Raw genomic sequence first — 23642 nt, forward strand, 5'->3', positions numbered from 1 at the left:
CTGATTTACTTCTGCTAGAAGATATTTCAGAGTGCCTAGTTTCTCAATTTGTATTGCTTTCCAGATTATGAAACATGGAATATTTTTTTTCTGAAGATTAGGATCTCAAAATAGCAGAAATTTACTTGGAGCCAGTGATGCAACAGTAATATAGGAATATAGGTTAAGGTTTCACAGCTGAATGACATTTTTATAGGAAGTATGCAGCTGTATTAACTTCCAAGTGTAGCCCCTTCCTGGTCTCTAGGCAACATTTTCTGTGCTGAATTAGAGAAATCCAAAAGATAAATGGTAAATCCATGGATCACTGTAAGTAAAACCTTCAGCTAGAATATCTTTTTAATAATAAAAAAGCTGTATCTGGCAACTGATTCTAACTGAGGTTTGAGTCTGGTAAAGAGTAAATCAATACCCCTGCGTCTATGCATAGGTTTGAAGAAGGGTGTTCGTAAACTCCAGAAACAGGTGGACATTACCTAATTTTTTTTTAACTTGCTTCTCTCAGCCAACTTTTGCTACTAAAATTTTACCAGTTGCAGTGGATACCACTGCATGTCAAAGATCTGATCTTGTATTGCGTGCCTTGGTTTGAAAAATTAAATACTTTGTTGAGCATTACTAGTGTGGTGTTGTTACTAGAGCCTTTCATCATGTATTGTTCTCTTTATCTCACATGTAAATTGAAGAATAAGGAGGCTAAAATCAATAGCTCCAGAGAAAGAGAATAGTAACCAGTGTCCTGTATATTTGGTGGACAGAGATAAGACCAAAGTAATAATGTAATTTCATCTCCCTCTGTTCTGAACAGTTGCATTAGCATTATATTTTGATGTGCCAGAAATTACCAAGGAAATTACTCAGAAAGAATAAGAACTTAATTCCATTCTTTCTTCTCCTTGTTGAAAGGACTGGCAAAGTAGCAATCTTTGTCTTTTATTGATAAATAGATGTACTCCTTCTATAGCTTGAGTTTATATTTGAAGCGTGATCTCTTATGTCTTTATAAAATTGCATTGCAGTGCTGCTGGTAATGCACAGGCAATGCAAGTGTGCTAGCGTCCCTTGGCCAGAAGGACCTAGGTGCCAAGCAGGAAAGAAGGTGGGAGTGAGCTCTGGTATTTGTCTCAATTGCCTTGACTGTTGAACATATCAAACATATCCGGCTTTTAGTTTTTACTTCTATCTTTTTTAGATTTGTTTACATTTTCTTCAAAAGGATGCTTAAATGAACAGTGAGGCTCATTCTTATTATTGTTTGCAGGTTTCCAACCTGTACCTGTATGACAGTGTGCTCATGCTGGCCAATGCTTTCCACAGAAAACTGGAGGACAGGAAATGGCACAGCATGGCAAGTTTGAACTGCATGAGGAAATCCACCAAACCTTGGAATGGAGGACGATCCATGCTAGAGACTATTAAGAAGGTGAGAACAGACAAACCATAGTTGTGTGAGCAATTGAAAGAGTTGCTACATTCCTACTTGAGATTAGCTTTTCAAGAAGTTTTTAAGCCTTATTGAAATTTTATTTGATTTATTACAAGTAATTAACAAGTACCAGGAATGATCCACAACTATTAAATGAATGATTTACGATAAATTAGAAACACTGCAGTGTTGCTCCAATGGTGTATGCTCTACTTTTGTTCTCATAGCTGCCTTCTGTGAAGATAGTGTGGTTAGGAATAGTCATAGAAACTGATGTACACTTGCATTTTAGTAATTTCTCCAAGAGAAATTAAGGAGCTCGAGGGGCCCACCAACAGAAACATTTGGGACTTAATGTTCCATTTACTACAGCTCAACTAGCTTCATAAGTTAGGCCCAGAGCAAAAGCAATCTGTTTTAGCTAAGTTGTCACTAACAGTTACATTTTCTTGCAGCATGTTGAATTACTTAAATATGGACAGTACTGTGGCTTTGCAGATGCATGGTAACTTCCTGTATGAATGTTATTTGATCATAAATACTAGTGAAAAAATACTAAAGTTTTACTATGCTACCTTTAGCAATTATTCAGAAGAAAACCCCTGTTTCCCCATATATATCGATGAGATAGTTTTCATCTAGTAAATGATGCAGTTTGGTCAAGTGTTATGTTATGCTCTGACCATTCCTAGTGACACCATCCTTTGTTACTAAATTAATTAAAAATTTTGTGTCATTTCAAGCTGCTTTGCTACAAACCCAAAATCAAACTCTGTGATACTTTCACAGAGAGGTTTTAATAATACTTACATTTTAGATTTTCTTCGTGTCTTTCTTGGGAGCAAGGCAGGCATACTCTGTTTTGGACTTGGAGTTCATGCCTTCGTATTCAGTCCAGTAACTGAAGCTCCTGCCCTCAATTACACTCAAAGGGCTGTTGTCTTATGGTCCAACAAGGTCCTTCTCTTTTTTGAGGTCTGTCTCTGTGCATGATGGAAGACCTGATGGCTTTCTTCCAAAAGTAATTTTCTAAAAAATTTTTCTAAAAAAAATTTCTTGTGTCCAGTGCTGTGTGTGAGCTATTGAAGAACATTTAATTGCCACATTTGAGTTCGCTGGAGTGTTTATAAAGCAAATCTGTTCTATTCTAAAATTTCTGAAACTTATTTCCCTAGGGCCATATAACTGGGCTTACTGGTGTTATGGAGTTCAGAGAAGATGGCGCCAACCCCTATGTTCAATTTGAAATACTGGGCACTAGCTACAGCGAAACATTTGGCAAAGATGTGCGGAGGGTAAAGATATGCTGCTTCTTTCTCTCTTTTCCTTAAGTAATACACATTCTACTTCACGGGAGAAAATGTTATTCTTTAAGAATGAATTAGTGCTACACTGCAGAATAAATTTACTGTAAGAGAAATATTTTCTAATATCTTACACACTTAAATCTTGAAAGCTAATTTTATATTTCTAGTCAGGAGTCCTGCAAGTTGTTTCCACATGTGCAGTACTGATGCTGTGCCATAACAATACCATGAATTTAATAGTGAAGTTTACACAATTCTGCTCATGTATTTTATTTTTAATTAAGATATAGTTGATAAAGCTGGCACTTGTCTTAGTAAGGAAGCTAACTGAGAATATAAATTACTTAAACACACAAAAATGTTTCAAGTATAGCTGCTGCAAGAATTTGAGATAAATAAATATGAAAAAATCTAGAGAACATAATTTCCCAAATGGATAATGCTATGTAGTGTAAAGGATGACCTATCAATGGTAGGGATTAGAAGCCAATTAAAGTGATTCCATGGGATTACTAACATAAATTGTCGTGGGCTGAGAAGGCTACCTTGAACATGTTCATGCAGAGGGGATGCTTCAAAAATACCTGAAACTCCCAATTGAATGGTGAGATTCCATCTGGAACCCAAACTACAAAATGCCCCTGAACTTCAGAACAGGTTGAAATACAGATGTTACAGTCAATAGGTCCTATATGTGATATAGGACCTATAGGTGATCAAACCTATATGTTTGATCAGCAGAACTGATCAAAGAAGATTCCATGAAGAATTAAATTTTTTTACTTTTTCTTTTCATCTGACCATTGTTTTCTTAGTTTTGTTTTGATTCACCTGAATTACATGAGTCTAAATGGAAAAACAAGCAAAGAACCTGTGTTTACATTATCATCTTAAGCAGCTAAGCCTGAGATTCTTTCTGAGTCTAATTTGGTATGAGGATTCTGGACATAGAGCCAAAAGCTTCTAATGTCTATTAGAAATTCAACAGAAAGAAAAGGAGTTTTAAAATGCATAAAGCTTCAGGGTATATAACTGAAAAAACTTGTGTTGCCAAAGAAGTGTCTCTGAAGAAATCAGGTTGGCTAGGCACCCTCCTTTATTGTAAAGACCAAAAAAGGCTATTTCTCAGTGCACTTTCATTTCTAGATTTCTTTTGCAAATGACGAGTTCTAAGTTCAAAGCACTACCTGAATGATGAAAAATTCTCTTAATTTTAAAAACAGTGCTGCCTGCTTAATAAAATAGTGTTGCCTGAGAAGATCTAGGAAGCAATTATATTTCATGAGCAGAAGTATCCACCTCACTTTGTGCACAAGTATGCAAAACAGAAATATCTGGTGCTTTGCGAGGTGCTGTGGACTGTCCTACTCTGTTTCCAGTTGCCACTGCAGGAAAGCGTGAGTGTCCTATCTGTGCTGGGTTATCCCTAGCAGATGGATGCCATGGGGTGTTTGAGTTTGGTTCCATTTTGTTACAGAATTCCCAAGTAACTTCAAGTAAGTCACATAATCGTGTTATGCTTCAATATACCTTTCAGTAATATTGGCATGATTACCCTCAGAGCAGATTTGAGGCCTTAAAGGGAAATTATGATGTGTGAGTACACATTACTTTTTCTTCTAATATATATTTTGAATATGGTGGCATATATACAGAAGCACTTAGTTTGGTATGTGGAGCACACTAACCAAAATGAGACAGAATCCAGATGTGTGAACTAGAGACAGCCTAAAATACCACTGAAAAGGAATGACAAAGCAAAGAAATAGGTAAAATTACTTTCTCAGGGATCATTTCACCAGAAAGACTCCTAGGAGAATGTCTGAGATAGCAACCCATCTTGGATTTTCACAGCTACCATGAGATCTGGTCTTTCTGCAGACAATTGCTGTTTCCACTAGCTGTGACTGAGTTATGACTTCAAGTAAATATATGTATTTACTAGCTGAATATGCCTTCTCCTTTATTCCACAAGTCTAACAACATATTTTTGTGGTAGAGGCTGATAGTGGCGGTATTTTGTGTGTATGTTTTCTTCTTCCTTTGTTTGGATGTACTCTAGTGAAAGGAAAACTTAAGAAAATGCTCTAATTTCTTTGGTTTAAACATAAAAGAACAGGGTATGTCCCTTAAAATATACTACCTTGCTTTACAAAAAGCTCAGATGATTGCCTTCTATTCACCGTGTGCATGTAGAGTTTCAAAAAGCATGGTGTATTCATGATTAAAAGAGAGATCGGTTTGGTGACTTAGGGTGTTTGAAAATTGACAAAAGATTGTCAGAGAAGCTGAAAAGGCTTAAGTGCCTATTATATGATGATATTCAGTATGATTTATGTTCCTAATATCTGTAAACACCTTTAAAAATAGCAGCCTGGCTATCTGTGTGTGTGTGCGTGTGTGTATGTAAAAACCCATATATAAAACCCAAACCATTGTGGCTGATGCCACACTAATGTTTAAAGAAAGAATGAAAGAAACACAGAGGAAGTAGAACTTGGGAAAAAAAAAAGCAAAGGTGTTATAAAGTTTTCAGGTGAAGCATATGGAGCAGAAGGTGTGAGACTAATCACCTATTATGTTCAAAACCCTTTGAGATTTTTTTATTTGCATTTGTAGTGGATAAAAAACCCTTTCTTCTCATTTCCTCTCTTATGTCCACCTGTCATGCTAAGGGTGCACATGTCAAATTCACTACCAGACTTAACTGCTGGGTTACTCATTTTTGAACAGTCTTCCTCTGAATTAGAGTTACCAGTATGCTTTTAAAATTATTATTTTTATTTTAAATTCTTGTTTATTAGTTCTTTATGATCCCCCCCCCCGCCCCAGATGCATAGAGATCTCTTGTATGTTTACATTTTTATGTCTTCTGCCTGAAGCTTCCTGAGCTTTTGGTTCATTCCTAGCACTAGCAATGACTAATGGCTGGGGAATGATCATTATACCCATTTGCTTCATTGGCTTACTGTCCCCATCTGTATCGTGGAGTTGACGATACTTGCCTGCTTTGTACAATGTTTTGAAGTCTGATAAAGAAAAAAACAAACAAGCAAGCAACCCCAAAAATACCCAACTCTAGCAAAAACATTTCACTGTTAACATTAAGATATTGAATGAATCATAGTTTTAAAACCTGGATATTCCTAATTGTATGACAGACCATCCCTTCAGAGCTCATTTGGAATTGTCAGTGGAGAACTATGTCCCACTTCCACAATACAAGGGACATGAATTTGGAAAGGAGTTCAAGACTATATTAATTCCCTCCATATTGACCATCTGTATTATGAGTTCTTACTAATGAAAGCCTTGCTATAACTTTCAGAACATCTGAGCTGCTTCATATTTCTTACGTTTCTACGCTTGGGTGGATTTTGCACAATGTACTAGTTTAATGATCCAGCTGCAAGGGCAAAAATCAGGGAGTTCAGGACTCCAGGGTGGTATTCCTAGAAACGCACTAACTCAGAGGTTGCTCCTGAGGTGTAAAACTCTCTGTTCTCATTTGACCGTGTGTGCAAAGAACACCATAACAACTAACTGCCCTTGTAGGAATGTGATTAAGCTTAGTTAGGGAACACCTGTAAGGAGCTTTATCATTACCTTCTTGGCAGGAAGATCTTCTGTAAGTGTGAAATGATGTTGTTATTTAGTTTATTTTATGACAGGGATCATATTTTTTATGAAGCAATCTGCAACTCTTTCCCAAACTGGCTGTAATGAAGGCAGAATTAATGATTTACACACATGCTGTATTTCATAAAAAAACATTATGTTCAAAATAATAATGTTTATGATTGGCTATTCAGTTCTGTCAGTTGGTATGTTTTAATTTTCTTAAATTAGATTTTCTTGAAATATCAGCGGCTTCAGAAACAGTCATACTTGTTTCCTGCAGCACTTCTGAGGCAGATTGCAGAAGTCACTGTAAGTAGTTTTCTGATGTTACACACTTGCTGAAACCATATTTTTCAATTCTGATACGGTGCTTTAATTTGGATTCTTACTTTTAGACAGAATCTCATAATTATCATGATGAGAAATCCTATGCTGCTTATTCATTGCAGAAGGGAACTGTATTTTTAGGGGTATGCAGTGTTAAGTGCCTTCATCTGCAAGAATATTATCAAGTCACATCATGTGCCACTGAAAGGTATATACTGAAGACAACTGTCTTAGGTGGTTACTGCTGTAATTTAAACAGTTTTACTCATATGGAAAACCGCATAACTAAATTGCTTGAGATTAGCTGCAGAGCAGATGCCTGCTTCCTGTTTGAGCACTTCATAAACATGCACTTGGGTATAGTAATTTGGTTCAATCTGTTTTGCCAAAGTATTTTTCAGCTGAAATATAAGAAGTATTGGCTACCTGTTATCACTAAAGGTCCTCTGTAACCTTGCGAAAGGAAGTGCTAATAGTCTTCTCATTCTAGGTAAAATACAATTTCCACGTTTACACTTGGTTGAACTTTCTGCTTCAGTTGATTGTCATGGTAGAATAATTTGGAAAAACAGTATTGCAATTCACCCTATAAATACATTGTGTCAAACTGCAGAAAAATCTGGAATATTTTACAAAATAATAAACTTCCCTGAATTTTTAGTTGTAATTTTCTGTACAAGATGGATCTGAGAAATAAAAGTAAATGCATTCCTTGCAAATTCCATAAATTGAATTATTCACGGTGAAAAATACAGCTGAACATACAGGAAATGGCTATGATCAAGTTTTATACTAGAGAAGGAACATGATGAATTTAAGTGTTTTTTCTGAAATGAAGGGGGGATTGGGGGGGTGTCCCTGTTTGCCCAATGATTTTTTATTAGTAGTATTTTGTTTTGGTTTTGTAATTAAAATATTTGATGTTTTCATTGAAAATTATAGCTCGTTATACTGAAAAGTAGGTAAGCAAGTTTCAAATGCATTTTTTGTTGCAAATATGTGTTACATAGTTCTTTTCAAGTTTGGGTTTTTTTCCTTCTTTTATGTTTTGGAAAGCATTGCCAATGGGACCTATGATTTTGCGTAAACTGTTACTTGTATTTGCTGTGTGTATTTGCAAATTATACCAGAGTCAACCCCGAATAAAAAGGGATGTCTTCCAGTTTTTTGGTTGGAATTCCTCCAAGCATGAGATCATGCTGGTCTTCCTGTTTTGAAGACTATTCATCTGTTTATATGACTTTTTCACAGCTTGAAGCTTGAGGCTAGATTTTAAAAATCAGGCATATCTGTTGTGAGCAGGACCAGCATATCTACAGGCATGAGGATGCTGCTGAATTTTTCACAGCCCACATGCAATGCTGCCTGTATGTTTAGAAATTCTATTTAATTCCTAAGTCACATGCTATGTCATACTTACCAGATTGTAATGAGTCTTGGGTATAACATTCTTCTTTTTAACACGTATGCGATATTGCATAAAATTGGAATGTTAAGAGTGTTAAAACCAGCATTCTAAAAACAGTTATGTCTTTAATTATGGAGTCATCAAAAAACACCTATAATTAATTGATGGATCCTAGGAAAGTATTCAGAACATGATGAAGAGAAAGCCTCTTTCTGTGGCTCAGCTCACAAAGAATTCTGTACTCAAGTGTGCATGCTATGAAGAAAAATGTGTTTCCATTGGGAAACAGGTCAAGATTTTCTGAGCTTAACACCAAAGAAAATAGAAAGTATTTGAAAATTCTTCAGAAATTCCTTTTTTATATCTGTTTTTTTTTTTTTTTATTATTATTTTTTTAATTTATTTTATGAGAATTCTTCAGAAATTCTTTTTACCTTTTTGGAAATCCAAAGACAGATTATTTGCTATTCTCTTGGCTCAGCATCAATCTTGAACAAAGGCTATAAGCCCACTACTCCAAGAAAGAGGGACAGTCTGTCTTCCATTTTTTTTTATTTTTTTTTAATTTCCTGTCCTACGAAATATATTTGATTAAAAATCACACCAAAACCAGAAGAACTTTCTGCTGAGTGTCAGACTAGCATTTTTAGCATACTGTCTGTTTAGTAAAATCATGAATGACAATGCCAAAATACAAGCTCAGTTATTTTAACTAAAAAATCAAATAGATGTCATCTTGGCTTTCATAAATACATAAACTATGGTGTTCTAACGTATCTTCATTTGTAGCATGATTTTAGTGTCATGGAGAGTTGCAAGGACTATATGTTGGGGGAGAACATGCAGAGTTTCCTTTCTTTAGTGTTTGAAATACATTTAATTCTTCTAATTATAGTTGTTTTATATAATTTGCTAAACTGCAAATATATGTAGGTTCCAAGCATATTTTATGAAGTAATTTGTTTCAGCAGTAATTTTTAAATCCAGGATAACTATGTTGTCTTCATGTGCTCTGATATATTTGATATGTCAAAAAGTGGATGTTTAAATACAAGTAGTTAAGGTATTTGGTCATGCTATCTCATTGTTAAGAAAAATTACAAAATTTTACTGAGTCTGTTTAGTTCTATTAAAATAAGCAGCAGGAATAGAAATTAATAAAAATTCCTTTTCTATTTTTGCTGTTATTACTGCCATTCTGTGCCAGGTTATATTACTGTATACCAGTAAACCCTCTCACATGCAGGTTTTCAAGAGACAAGTTTAGTGGTAAGATATCTTAGTGGTCAGCCAAAATGAGGGACATGAGGAACTTCTGTGTCACAAGGTGCCACAAACTACCTCACTTCTTTGGTTTGATTCTTTAATTTCATATACTTAAAAAAAGAATAACCTTCATTAGTCAGCTTACAATTTTGGAAAGATATATGCAAGAGGGCATCAGAGTACTGATTAAACCTCTTTGCATTGACGAATGAACTGAAATAACAGTACTTGGCAGAGATTGCCTGCTGGTATTCCAACTGCTGGCAGAACTGCCTTTCAATTAAGGACTTTCTGTTTTCAGACCACATGGAAAACACTGAGTTTTACCTTCAATAGGTACAATCTAAAATCAACATCAGCCATTGTCAAGGAAGGAACTAGGCCTTCTCCAGTACCACAATACCTCTTGCTATAGGAGTGAATGAATTTATATACTTGGGTAAATACACAGGTGTCACAAAATAAAACTTTTTTTTCCATTTTGAGACAAAATCCTTTTACTGAAATGGAGACAGTATCAGGCATGGATAATAGTTCTCAAAACTGAATATACTTTTTGTGCATGACATCTATGTGGCAAGCTATCAGATTATAGTATGTCTATTTTTAGTATGTAAATGAGTGGGATATACAAATAGCTCCCACACAATGTGATTGCTAACAAGACACATTGTTAAGTTGTATGTTGATAACAAAATATATTTCTTTAAGCAATATATAGTAATATACATATACATTTTCAGATTTTCCAGCATAAAAGCGGTACATGAGCAGAACGCAATAATAATTAAAACTACTGACAGCATTTTAAAAATCAGTTGTTGATGTTGCCATAGGCTGAAATAGCTATTAAATTTAACAACACATTTGAATTCCACTTAGACCTAAGGGGCAGAAAATTACCCAACAACACAAACACCTTGAATACTAAAACTCACCAAAATCCACTTTTGATGGAGATTATTTGGAATGATTTCCAGAGGTTGAATCTGTCAGATAAATCACCCTGGTTTCCCCAGGAAGGCATGCCTTAGCTATTTTACGTGAAATACGTAGCTGCCAGTAGACTGAATGGAAAATGGGATAGAGGCGATTTAGGTGGCTGGATTCCAGGTCATGCAGATCTTGAAAAAATGTTAATAGCCTGAAATGACAACTAGACCTGAAATGCTGAGTAGAGTATCATAAAGAAGAGGTGTACTTTGCTGACAGTGACCATAAATGCAGCTTTTACTTCATGAAGACAGGGCAGGCTCAGAAAGCATCGTGATAGTACAGTGTAAACCAGACAGAGGTGTCGTGTAGAAGAGCTGAAGCCTGATATCTTAAGTGGCCATATCACCTTTGCAGTCAAAATTATCTTATGAAAAACTGTATACCTGTCATGAAATTGAAAGTTGCAAAAGTGTGATTGCATGCCTTAAGGCCATTAGGGGTTTATAGAGTATTTTGCCTATGAATTTAGATGCCATGAAAAACTCAGTGATATAACTCTCTTTTCATATTAATTTTTAATTTTGGTACTGTGCTTTGAGATCATTGGATGAAGGACGATCATGTAATTCTTCAAATGCAGGAAGTATATCTCTTTGAAACAGTGTATTTCCTCGATGTAGTAAACCAACTCCAGCCTGTCAACATCTGCCTCACTCACAACAATATTTTTTTTACGAAAAGGTAAGCTGCAAAGTCCCATAGAGCTTTTTGATGAGGTCTGAAGAACGTGCAGATATTGGGCTTTGTTGGAAAGCAGATGTAATGAAGAGTAGAAAAAGAGGAAGAGTTAAGGAGAAATATGCTACTGCTCATTATTGACCAAAGCAGGTAGCCAGATGCAGCCTTTCTTCTAGGAAACAAAACAGTATAAAAAATAGTTAAATATGACATCAGTTATTTGCTTTAAAATTGCTTGCCAAGGTGAGTTTCCCTGAACATGACAATTAAGGAGAAGAAAAAGGGCTGGCTTGCTTATAGCAGTAAATTCCTCTCAATTGGAATACCACTGAAAGATCTCATCTTAGTGCTTTACTCAGGACTGCATTTGCAGATGTTCCTGTTGTGTCTGAAGTTTCTGTGCCATCTTGCCTGGTACTGCTGTTTCTCTCACCATCACAAAACTTTGGGAAAACAAGTGGGGAGGCAAATAATTTCTACTACATGTGCCGTTTTCTGGGGTAACATGTCTATGGTGAGAGTGGCGATGACTATTTCGTGTTATGTTATTAACAAACATACCGGTGACTTTACCAACCTGTCATGTGAACTGTTGGTTTCAGCAGCTTAACTGCTCTATCTCCCTGCATTGCTCATTGTAAAGTCTTCAATTCTTAAAATTCTACCCATTCATGAAATTTGGTTACAATGCTAAGAGAGAAGTAGGTAAGTTTTAAAATAGTTGAGATGATACCATCTAGGGATGGTATCTGGCTGATACCAGTTCTTGGGCACTTGTTTTTTGTTTTTAAGTAAAGACTGTTATCTAAGTACACAGAAGGTTGACAGAGTGCAAAAATAGGCATTCTTTAACAAAACAGGCCAAAGCTTTCCAAACATGGTCCTTGGGCAGATAGGCAACTGAAGGTAGCACTTAGTCCTTGGAGCCTTACTAGAAAGTAGTCCTAGACAAGTACAAGAATTGGCAATTGCTTACAAGCTTGCTTACAACAAGCTAATATCCAGAACTAAAAGCATGGATGATATTTAATGGTATGGGAATATTTCAGTTGAAGTAGTTCTAGCACTATCTATAATTTTCTTAAAGTTTTATGTGAAATTTATTTTGCCATAGATAATATGGTAAGGCATTAAGTTAGTAGATACTTTATAAGATTGCTGTCTAGCTGTATTGAATCTAAACTGAGCTCTCATTCTCTATATTGTCATTCAAGATGCCATTCAACTCAAGGTCACTGTAGCTACTTACACTTATGTAGCACCTGGAAGCTATGGATTTGTTATACTGAATGTTGACCAGGTAGTTAACTTTATCAATATTATTATGGTGTAATACATAAACCGTGTGGTTATAGTTTTGCCATCCTAACAGAAAAATGCAATCAAAATCTAAGTTTTGAGAACACTTAGTATTGGGACTTCTCCAGGATGTTTGTTAAGATAGAGAGGAATAGTTTTTTGGTGTAAGGTGTGTTTTTCAGGCTAGGTATAACAAGCACTGTTGCTCACAGTTCAAACTTGAGGACAGTGACTCACTTCTGGAATTGAATCTGAAAGGTTTGTCTGCTTTTTTTGTTTGTTTGTTTCCTTTCTCCTCTGTTTTAAAATAAACAATTGGGAGTAAACTATTTCTTAGTAGGTTTTCTGAACTGCCTTAGTGATATTACAAGGTAATTTCACTAGAAATTGTAAAGAGAAACAAGTGTTAATCCATGGTTTGATTAGGGTGAGCATGGGCAAAGTACTTTATGAGTATGAGTGAAGTGCACTGAAATTTTGTTATTAGTTTTCAGTAATGCTGATAGGTTTGTGATTGTTCAGAGAAGGACTTTTCCTCGATAGACTCACTGAAAGGACATTCAGCATCTAGAGTTCTTTTTCATTTGAACACAAATAGGGACACAGTAACCAGTGAAGCAGAAAACACAGATTTGCTGGCTGAGCTGGCTTAAAATTAAAGAGTGAATCTATGGTACAGCCCACAGAGTCTGCTACTCTAGTGTGGCACTCATTACAGGACATTTCAGTGACTTTCTTAATTAAAATGAAATATCCAGTCTTTTGTTCTCAAGATGAATCTCTTACGTCAGGCTCTTGCTCTCTGAGGCTGTTTCTTTTCCTCTTATGCATCCACCAGATTCATGCCCACCTTACATGGTCCTCACTTTTGTATTGCATCCTGCACACTGGAAGCTTTTCTCTGTGGAGGATGATCATTTCCCTCCATGGAAGCCATGATTGCCTCTGTTTCTGGAAGCAATTCAGTGTGACCCTGTGTGCAATCTGGCTCTTTGCTGCCTAACCACAACTTCTTAATAGAACAAAACATGTATGGTGAACTGAGAGATTAAATGGATGGTATTCATTCCACAAATCAATATGACAGAGTAGAATTCAAATCAGTATTGGTTTCTTCTCTGTTTCTGTTTTTGAATCTCAGTGGAGGGTTTGGGCAAAGACAGATAAATTGTTCCAAGATCTATAACTATATTATTTCAACTATGGTTTGTTTTAATAAAAAGGGGGAAAAAATGTAGAGAAATGCCTAGTGTTAAATCTAAGAATAAGAAAGGGAGATGTTTACATATATGTTTTCATTATGTATTTCTGTATATTCGCCTATGGGTGGTATTGTAAGACTTCTGTGCATTATCAATTCTATGTCAGCCATGACTTACCATCATCATAACACTTTATTCAAGATGACTTCTGTTGAATCTTTTTAATTATCAGTATACCATGTTCTTTTCTCTATTTCTTCCATTCTCAGGATTCAGTGCAAAATAGTCATTTTATTGTATCCAGTAGAGAATAAATGGCAAATATGGATTGGATTATCTTTCGTTAATATATTTAGCTTTTGGTGACAGTCAGATTTCATAAAGAAAAGAGTTCACATTAGGCTAAAGAGGCATTTTTCAAAATTAATGAAAATTTAAAGGTATTAAATAGTTTTGGCTTTAGAACAATTATTGCAATTACATTAGTTTTTCTGTATAATTTATTATGATTTTTCAGGTTCACAAGACAGCTTACAAAGTCTTAGTGGTCTGTTTTAATAAGTTTTATGATGCAGGCAAAACATAGTGTCATAGAATGTTTTGGGTTGGAAGGGACCTTAAAGATCATCTAGTTCCAACCTCTGGTGCCATGGGCAGAAACACCTTCCACTAGGCCAGGTTGCTCAAAGGCCCATCCAGCCTGGCCTTAAACACTGCCAGGGATGGGACAGTCACAGCTTCTCAGGGCAACCTGTGCCAGTGTCTCGCCACGATCACAGTAAAGAACTTCTTGGTAATATCTGATCTAAACCTACACTCCTTCAGTTCAGTCATTCCCCCTTGTCCTGTGACTATATGTGCTCGTAAAAAGTCCCTCTCCAGATTTCTCGTAGGCTCCCTTTAAATACTGGAAGCTGCTGTAAGGTCTCCCTGGAGCCTTCTCTTCTACAGGCTGAACAAGCCCAGCTCTCTCAGCCTGTCTTCATAGGAGAGGTGCTCCAGCCCCCTGATCATCTCTGTGGCTCTCCTCTGCACTGACTCCAACAAGTCCATGACCTTTTTATGCTGGTGCCCCAGAGCTGAACACAGTACTCCAGGTGAGGTATCACAAGAGAGGAGTATAGAGGAAGAACCATCTCCCTTGGTTTGCTGGTCACATTTCCTTTAATGCAGCCCAGATATGGCTGGATTTCTGGGCTGCAAATGCACACTGCTGGCTCATGTTGACTGTCTTGTCAACATCTCTGTAGCGATGTTCTTTATGCTCCAGGGTGGTACTTCAATGAACCAGCCAGGGGGGCAGGGATATTCAGCATCCCTGCAAATCATTGTTTTCTGTTGCTGACTAGCTATGATCATTCAGGGGAATTTGTTGAGTATAATATAGTTCAATATTGGATAGTCTGATGAGGACATGAAAGTAATTATTACCTGGCAGCTGAGTCATCTGTGAAAAGTCAAAGCCACCATCACTAAAACCTTTGTGTCTGCCACAAAGGGACTATGCTTTGGAAAATAAATAATGTCTATCTTAAGGGAAGTTTTTTAGTTGGAAGGGGTCAATATTGGTGGAGAGAATGAGTTTTGAATTTATTCCCTCTCTGACATATGTGAAGCCCATTAACTTGAAGTTTGCTGGCACTGCCTAGCATAAAGCAGCAATCTTCTCTTTCTTATCTGCATTAGTTGCATGCTTGTGATGTTTAATTCCTTTTTGTCTTGTTCAAGAAAATATGCATCACCTGCAATTTTTTTTTTATTCTATATGTTCTTTATAACATATATATGTTCTTTATATATATGTTGGCTATAAAATGTCATAGGAGTTCACATTTATAGGTTGAGCTGTAGCTGCCCTTATGATATTTCATCCTAATAAAATAAGGAAGCAAATTTCATTGTTTAAAATACATCAGTTGCCCTTACTATATGTATCCTCTGGCTTCAGTTGAAGAGCATAATTACAGCCTATTTCTTGACCATTTAGAGCACTTCAGAGAGAATCTTTACCTGACCACTGTTCCTGCCATCTGCCAGATTATCTTTGTTCTCACAGATTTTGAGCAAAGTGTACTTAAAGAACCTGTACTCATTTTGCTGGCGTCTCTGTACAGGAAGTTTTATGATAGGTGTTTTGCGTATTGATACTGGATTTTGAGGATAAAATTACCTGTTTTCTCAACCTTTATGGAGCAAAGAAAAAAAGTCAGCAGGATCTCCTGGAAGTACAAGAGGAATTGGAGCAGCAAGGATCTCTTCAGCTCTCTTCCCTCCTGTGTCTTCCATTGCAGCCTGCCCACATTAATAATCCTCATTGCTCCATGGTAGTCAGTCAGGCTGCAGCAAAGATTATATATCCTTTCATGTAGCTGAATTGACTTTCTAGATGTAGGTTGTACAAAATAGGTACATCAGTGTTCCCACTGCCTCTCTGGTTTTAATTATTTCAGAAATCCTGTCTATTCTGTGAATTCATTATAACTATGAGTATTTCCAAGACTTGGAAGTTCAGAATCAGACCAGCAGTAAGGCTCTATAGAGTCAGAATTTCCTGTTGAAGTGAGGTGATAAATTTCTGATTTTGAAACATCACTGTAGGATATCTCACTTATAGCTCTGGCTTGCTTCAGTAGGTATTGCATGGTCCAGTCTAGAAAGGCTATATATGGATTTAATGATACTCCAAATCAATGAGCAAAGCAAATGATTGCTTTCTTGCCTACTTCTTCACCATTAGAAATTATCATACCTTAAACTCAAAGCCATTCATGTGTTTGTGTACAGATATGATCCTGCCTGATGTCACTGCTTCAAATTCTGCAGTGTTTCCATGCTTCCTATCACCAAAAAAAAAGGATTATAAATAGCTTCCAGGACAGAAATTAGGATGACTGTTAATTTGATTTTAGTTCCAGAATTTCTTTAGTTTCTGTAGGCATTTCAAAATGCCTGGTGACAAATTAAATGGGGCATAGACCCAGGCAGCAGAACAATGCTCTGTGGGGTACTGCACCAAGAGCAAAGGCAGCTAATGTGAGTAATCCCAGAAACCTGGGGATGCAATAATTAGTGAGGAAGAGACCTCCAGCTGGCCTGTAACTTAAGCAAGCTGACAAAGTCTGTTGAATTAAATACTGGTTTGATTGACAGAATCTCTACTGAGTTCCACATCAGGACTAGTTCTACTGCCTTCCTGTTATATATTTATTCTGAAGTATGCCTGGGCTTACTTCTGGGGTAGCTCAGACTTTTTATGTCTCAATATGCTCAAGTGAAAATCTAGATGTTCTCCTTTTTTTAGTTGCTGTAAGCGATTTACATAAAAACGCTGTCTTTAAATTGTAGGAACTATTATAAAATATGCAAACTCATATACTTGCATACATGGATATATAGATTTCACTGTGTCTTAATTTCCTCTGTGGCATATTAGAATCTGTTTTTCTTGTCAGTCACTTAAAAAAAAATCCCACAAGTTAAAAAAAAGCAATTTTTCTGCAGGCATTCTGAGGAGTTTATATGGAGACATTTACAGATGGAAAAGGCATAGCAGCAAGATTCATTATTTTACTTTGGTGTGCTGACTAATGCTGTCAAAAATACAGGTTTTGAGAAACAAAACATGCCCAGTAGAAATACAGGGATGTGAGACAAACAGAATTTATGGATAATAATAATCAATAAACCTGACAGAAAAACTAAAAATACAATTATGCTTTCTCTACTGTACATAAGGAGTTATATTAATATTGCTGTGAGGAAGAGTCTTTTCTTATTTTTCTCTACACAGTAATTTGAAAACAGTTATGCAATCACCCTTCTAGTGCTCTGGGCTAGCCCCAGCTGCCTGGTCAGAGCACAGGCAGTGCTCAACTCTTGCCCTTCCTCTCAGCAGAGATTCTGATCTCAGGCACCCATCAAGGTAACACTCGTGGGTGACTCCTGGTCATGTCACTGCATGGGGAGAGCAGCCTCTGCTCAAAGAATGGACAGACATGCTGGGAAATACCATAAAGGTGGTAATATCTGGGATGCTTCAGTTTCCTTTAGTGTAGGAAACTGGAAGTTACTGTACCACACATCAGCTGATGAACATTTGATAGGTATTTTTGAGTAATGCCAAAAACTTGGTAACAGGTTTTCTGGTAACAGTTTAGAAATAAAGAGAGGCCAAATTTGGATATAAACAAAATACAAGCTAGTTTAGTGCATTAAGAAATATTTCCTATTTAAATCAGGTGTAATTTTTCTTTTTTTCAAAATAATAGACTTTTTCATAGACTAAGTGATAGTTTTCATTCTAGGTCAGCTTTTCTGTCTGTAATGTTAAACAATATTTTTGTTCTTAGTTTCAACATTTTGATTTTCTGTTTCATGCATTAATTCCATATAGGGTTTGTTTTTTGTTTTTTTTTGTTTTGGGTTGGTTTGGTTGGTTTGTTTTTTTAATGTATATATGCATATACATACATTAGCTGTTTTAATGTAAAAGATGAGGAGCTCAGTTGAAAGCCTAACTTTATGTTACCCCAGTTTCATAGATAATAAGCAATTACTTCTTCCACTGCAACTAGCCGGCAGTGAGAACAACCATTGCAAGAAGGGATTCTGTTTGCAGAATGGGACCACATGTAAGGTAATAAAGCTAACATGCAAAACATATAATGGTCCTTTACCTTGTTTTTCTTTGCCTGTTTCCTCCCTTTGCAGCCATTCTAAATACCTTTGGTATGGCTGTCCCTCATTACCGGGCATATATATGCCTCAGCTGAGAGATTATTAATATATTATTATTATTAATATAATATTATTATATTTTCTATTCACGAATGTATCTCTGATTCTAGTTTATAAAGTCTACTTTATTAAAATTTACTCTCATTTGGCATTTCTTTTAATTATCTGAATGAGAATGATCAAATTAGATACCCTGTTCAAATATCCTAAACAGTGGGAGAATAGTCTTACTTGGCCAGTAAAGTTAGTGCCTGTGTGCAGTACTGTGAAGCTGCATAAGCAGTGACATCAAAGTTAGCAAGGCAGAGTTTTCTTCAAGGTTCAAATTCAGTTATGCAGACTGTGGCCCAGCTGTGGGTAGCTATTACCTATCTTACCCAATGAGGACACTGACAGCGATTAACTGACTGATGGCTACAGAAAAGCAGTAAACAGTTATGTCAAATTGTTCAAACAGAATTCATTAATAATATAAAGATGTTTATTTTCTCTACCATCCTTTTATGTAAACCAAATATGAAATTCCTTCCTGAAGACCAAGATGGATAACAAAGTGCATAGTCACATTCATCTCAGGTGTGTTTCAGGACCCGAACCACTCCAACTGCCTCCAAATGGCAATAGGTGTTTGGCATTGCAATTTTTTAAAGAATATCTCTTACTTTTTTGTAGTAATGTGCTTAGGGAAGGAAAAAATAAAAACCATTAAAACTTCAGATATGTTATGAACTTCAGATGTGATTTTTTAATATAAAACAGCAGACATCTACCTCAGTAAGGTTTTAAACAGTTTTTCAACTTCAGGATTTTGTTTCATTATGCCTGTAGGAACCTATTCTTATTGTAATTATGATCCAGAGGAAATATTCTTGAACAGTAACACCTTTCTATGGTAATAGCACAGTAGATGTTATACTCAATTGATGATTGTTTAAAAGCCTTTTGCCAGTATGAGGTAGAATGGTCCAGCATCTTTGAAACAGGAGACTAACTCCAGGTTGAATTGAGAACTGTAATAAAGGAGAAATATGTGCTTAGGAAATGTGTTGAAAATTAGCAGGTTGGAGATGAAAAGACTAAAAATTATTAATAAGAGTTTTTCTTTCATCGCACAAGAATAGCTGCTAGTGGTGCTGTTGGAAGTTTTGTGGCTAAAATTAAAGGATCTGTGTTCATTCATCACTGTTCTCCTGTCACCTGTTACTTTAATGACAGTGAAATGGTATCATGGGGTCAGTTCCATAACCAATAAATGCATAGGGATTTGCTAATGTTCGGAGTAGTTTGATGAATATTATCAACACCACAAGCCATAATAATTATTCTAGCATTTATTTATATCATAGAATCATAGAATACCAGATTGGAAGGGATGTCAAGGATCATCTGTTCCAACCTTTCTTTGCAAAAGCCATCTAGACAAGATTACCTGTGTTAAGTCAGGAGACTATGATCTGGTGGGAATTACAGAGACGTGGTGGGACAGCTCACATGACTGGAATATAGTCATGGAGGGCTATGTCCTTTTCCGAAAAGACAGGCCAGCCAGGAAGGGTGGTGGGGTTGCTCTTTATGTGCGGGAGGAGCTACAATGCACCGAGTTCTGTCCAGGGACAGATGACGAGCGAGTTGAGAGTCTGTGGGTGAGAATTAAGGGGCAGGCTGGCAGGGGGGATACTGTTGTAGGTGTCTGTTACCACCGGATCAGGGTGAGGAAGTTGATGAGGCCTTCTACAGGCAGCTGAGAGCGGCCTCACAGTCACAGGCCGTGGTCGTCATGGGGGATTTTAACTTCCCTGATGTTTGCTGGAAGGACCACTCGGCAACCCAGCCGCAGTCCAGGAGGTTCCTCCAGTGTATGGATGATAACTTCCTCCTGCAAATGGTGGATGAGCAGACCAGGAGAGGAGCGCTGCTGGATCTCATCCTCACTAACAAGGAGGATCTGGTTGAAGCAGCAAGGGTTGAGGGCTGCCTTGGTTGCAGCGACCACGAGATGGTGGAGTTCAGGATCTTGTGTGGTAGGACTAGTAGAATACCAAGTAGAATTGCAACCCTGGACTTTAGCAGGGCAAACTTTGGCCTTTTCAAGCAATTGCTAGGGGAAATCCCATGGGCAAGGCTGCTTGAAGGTAAAGGGGCCCAAGATAGTTGGTTGACATTCAAGGACTGCTTTTTCCGTGCTCAAGATTGGAGCATCCCGACACGTAGGACGTCAAGGAAGAGGGCCAAGAGACCTGCGTGGCTAAATAGGGAATTGCTGGGTATGCTCAAGTGGAAGAGGAGAGTTTACAGGTCATGGAAGGAGGAATATAAGGCTGCTGCTAGAGGATGTAGGAAGGCAGCTAGGAGGACTAAGGCATCCTTAGAATTAAACCTGGCAAGAAGGGTCAAGGACAGCAAAAAGAGCTTTTTCAAATACATGGCAGACAAAACTAACACCAGAGGCAATGTAGGCCCACTGATGAACGGGATGGGTGCCCTGGTGACAGAAGATACAGAGATGGCAGAGTTACTGAATGCCTTCTTTGTCTCTGTCTACTCTGCTGCAGGCAGTCCTGAAGAGCCCTGTACCCCGGAGACCTTAGATGAAGTCAGGTTGACGGAGCGGTTTGCCTTAGTCGATGAGGAATGGGTTAGAGATCAGTTGAGCAATCTGGACATCCATAAATCCATGGGTCCAGATGGGATGCACCCGCGGGTGCTGAGGGAACTGGCGGAAGTCATTGTTAGACCACTCTCCATCATCTTTACCAAGCCTTGGGAAACGGGAGAGGTGCCTGAGGACTGGAGGAAAGCAAATGTCACTCCAGTCTTCAAAAAGGGCAAGAAGGAGGACCTGGGTAACTATAGACCAGTCAGCCTCACCTCCATCCCTGGGAAAGTGATGGAACACCTTATCCTTGGTGCCATCTTAAGGCATATCAAGGATAAGAAGGTTATGAGGGGCAGTCAACATGGCTTCACCAGGGGGAAATCATGTTTGACCAATCTCTTAGCCTTTTATGAGAAAATAACACGGTGGATGGATGATGGCAGAGCGGTGGATGTGGTCTACCTTGACTTCAGCGAAGCATTTGACACAGTCTCCCACAGCATCCTCACAGCTAAATTGAGGAAGTGTGGACTGGATGATCAGGTAGTGAGGTGGACTGCGAACTGGCTGAAGGAGAGAAGCCAGAGAGTTGTAGTCTATGGGGCGGAGTCTAGTTGGAGGCCTGTAACTAGTGGAGTGCCTCAAGGGTCAGTACTGGGACCGGTATTATTTAATATATTCATCAATGATTTAGATGAGGGAATTGAGTGTACTATCAGCACGTTTGCTGATGACGCTAAGCTGGGAGGAGTGGCTGACACGCCAGAAGGCTGCGCTGCCATCCAGCGAGACCTGGACAGGCTGGAGAGTTGGGCAGGGAGTAACTTGATGAAATATAACAAGGGAAAGTGTAGAGTCCTGCATCTGGGCAGGAACAACCCCAGGTTCCAGTATAGGTTGGGAAACGACCTGTTAGAGAGCAGTGTAGGGGAGATGGACCTGGGGGTCCTAGGGGACAACAGGATGACCATGAGCCAGCACTGTGCCCTTGTGGCTAAGAAGGCCAATGGCATCCTGGGGTGTATTAGAAGGGCGGTGGTTAGTAGGTCGAGAGAGGTCCTCCTTCCCCTCTACTCTGCCCTGGTGAGACCGCATCTGGAATATTGTGTCCAGTTCTGGGCCCCTCAGTTCAAGAAGGACAGGGAGCTGCTGGAGAAAGTCCAGCGCAGGGCAACAAAGATGATTAAGGGAGTGGAGCATCTCCCTTATGAGGAAAGACTGAGGGAGCTGGGTCTCTATAGTTTGGAGAAGAGGAGACTGAGGGGTGACCTTATTAGTATCTATAAATATATAAAGGGGGAGTGTCACAAGGATGGAGCCAGGCTCTACTCGGTGGCAAACAATGATAGGACAAGGGGTAATGGGTACAAACTGGAACACAAGAGGTTCCACTTAAACTTGAGAAGAAACTTCTTCTCAGTGAGGGTGACGGAACACTGGAACAGACTGCCCAGGGAGGTTGTGGAGTCTCCTTCCCTGGAGACATTCAAAACCCGCCTGGACACATTCCTGTGTAACATTATCTAGGTGTTCCTGCTCCAGCAGGGGGATTGGACTAGATGATCTTTCAAGGTCCCTTCCAATCTCTAGCATACTGTGATACTGTGATAGCCCACCACCCTGTCCAGCTGAATCTTAAGGGTATCTAACACTGGGGAATCCACCACTTCCCTGGGATGTCATTCCAATTGCTGATTGTTCTCATTGTAAAAAATTTCCTCTTGTGTCTAATTGTAATCTTCCCAGGATTAACTTGTACCCATTGCCCTATATCTTTTCTATGTGGCTCCTTGTAAAAAGGGAGTCTCTATCTTAGTAGCAACCCTTTAAATGCTGGAAAATGGTAATAAGGTCTACCCTGATCTTTCTTTCCTCAAGGCTGAATGAACCCAGTTCTCTCAGTCTTTCCTCATACGACAGGCTTCCTGGTCCTTTGATCATCTTTGTGGCCCTTCTCTGACCCTATCCAGGCTGTCCACGTTTTTTTTGTAGAGCAGGGACCAAACTTGAATGCAGTATTTCAGGTGTTGCCTGACAAGTGCTGAATAGAGCAGGACAATGACTTCTTTATCTCTGCTGGTGATGCCCTTGTTGATGTAACCCAGCATCGTGTTGGCTTTCTTTGCTGCAGCTGCACACTGTTCACTAATATTGAGCTTGTTGTCCACTGGGACCTCCCCGTCCCTTTCCACAGAGCTGCTCTCCAGCTGGATAGATCCCAGCCTGTGCTGCACGCTTGGAGTGTGCTTACCCAGGTGCAAGACCTTACACTGTCCTTGTTGCACTTCTTAAGGTTCTTGTTAGCGTGCTGTTTATAAAGCTGTCTATTCAGGTTTTCCTGCAGGATGACTCTCCCTTCTGAAGTATTGACTTTCCCACTCAGTTTGTTATTGTCAGCAAACTGAAGGTACACTTCATCCCATTTTTCAGGTAATTTATGAAGATATTAAACAGCGTTGGGCCCAATATTGATCCCTGAGGGACCCTACTAGTGACTCCTGCTTAATAGCAGGCCAGTATTTTCCTTCTGATTCTGCTTATTGTTTGTGTACTTGAAGAGCCCTTTCTTGCAGTTTTTGACATCTTTTGACATTTCTGGTCAATTTCAATTTGAGCTGAGCTTTGCTTTTCTAACTGTATCTCTACATACCCTGGTAAAGCCATTGTAATTCTCAAACCAAGACCTTACAAAGAAGGTTTTCTTGGGTTTTGAGTAGCAAGTGATGCCTTGTTCCTGGTGATGCCTTGTTTCTGGTTGGCACATCTAAGATTTGTATGA

The 23642-nt window shown here is 38.2% G+C and overlaps 1 protein-coding gene across 4 annotated transcripts in view; it reads left to right on the top strand.

The window, feature by feature from the left end:
- Window positions 1-23642, top strand: part of GRID1 (glutamate ionotropic receptor delta type subunit 1) — a 592171-nt gene that overhangs the window by 490579 nt on the left and 77950 nt on the right. For all 4 annotated transcript variants that reach the window (XM_057421472.1, XM_057421471.1, XM_057421473.1 and 1 more), the window contains 2 exons: window positions 1262-1423; window positions 2602-2721. In XM_057421472.1, coding sequence (XP_057277455.1) covers window positions 1262-1423; window positions 2602-2721 — 282 coding nt within the window. The remainder of the gene's footprint in view (window positions 1-1261; window positions 1424-2601; window positions 2722-23642) is intronic.

Source organism: Pezoporus wallicus, unplaced genomic scaffold, assembly GCF_028554395.1.
Source record: "Pezoporus wallicus isolate ANWC-B61680 ecotype Strahan unplaced genomic scaffold, APGP_CSIRO_Pwel_v1 contig_4816, whole genome shotgun sequence".
Taxonomy (NCBI): Eukaryota; Metazoa; Chordata; class Aves; order Psittaciformes; family Psittacidae; genus Pezoporus; species Pezoporus wallicus.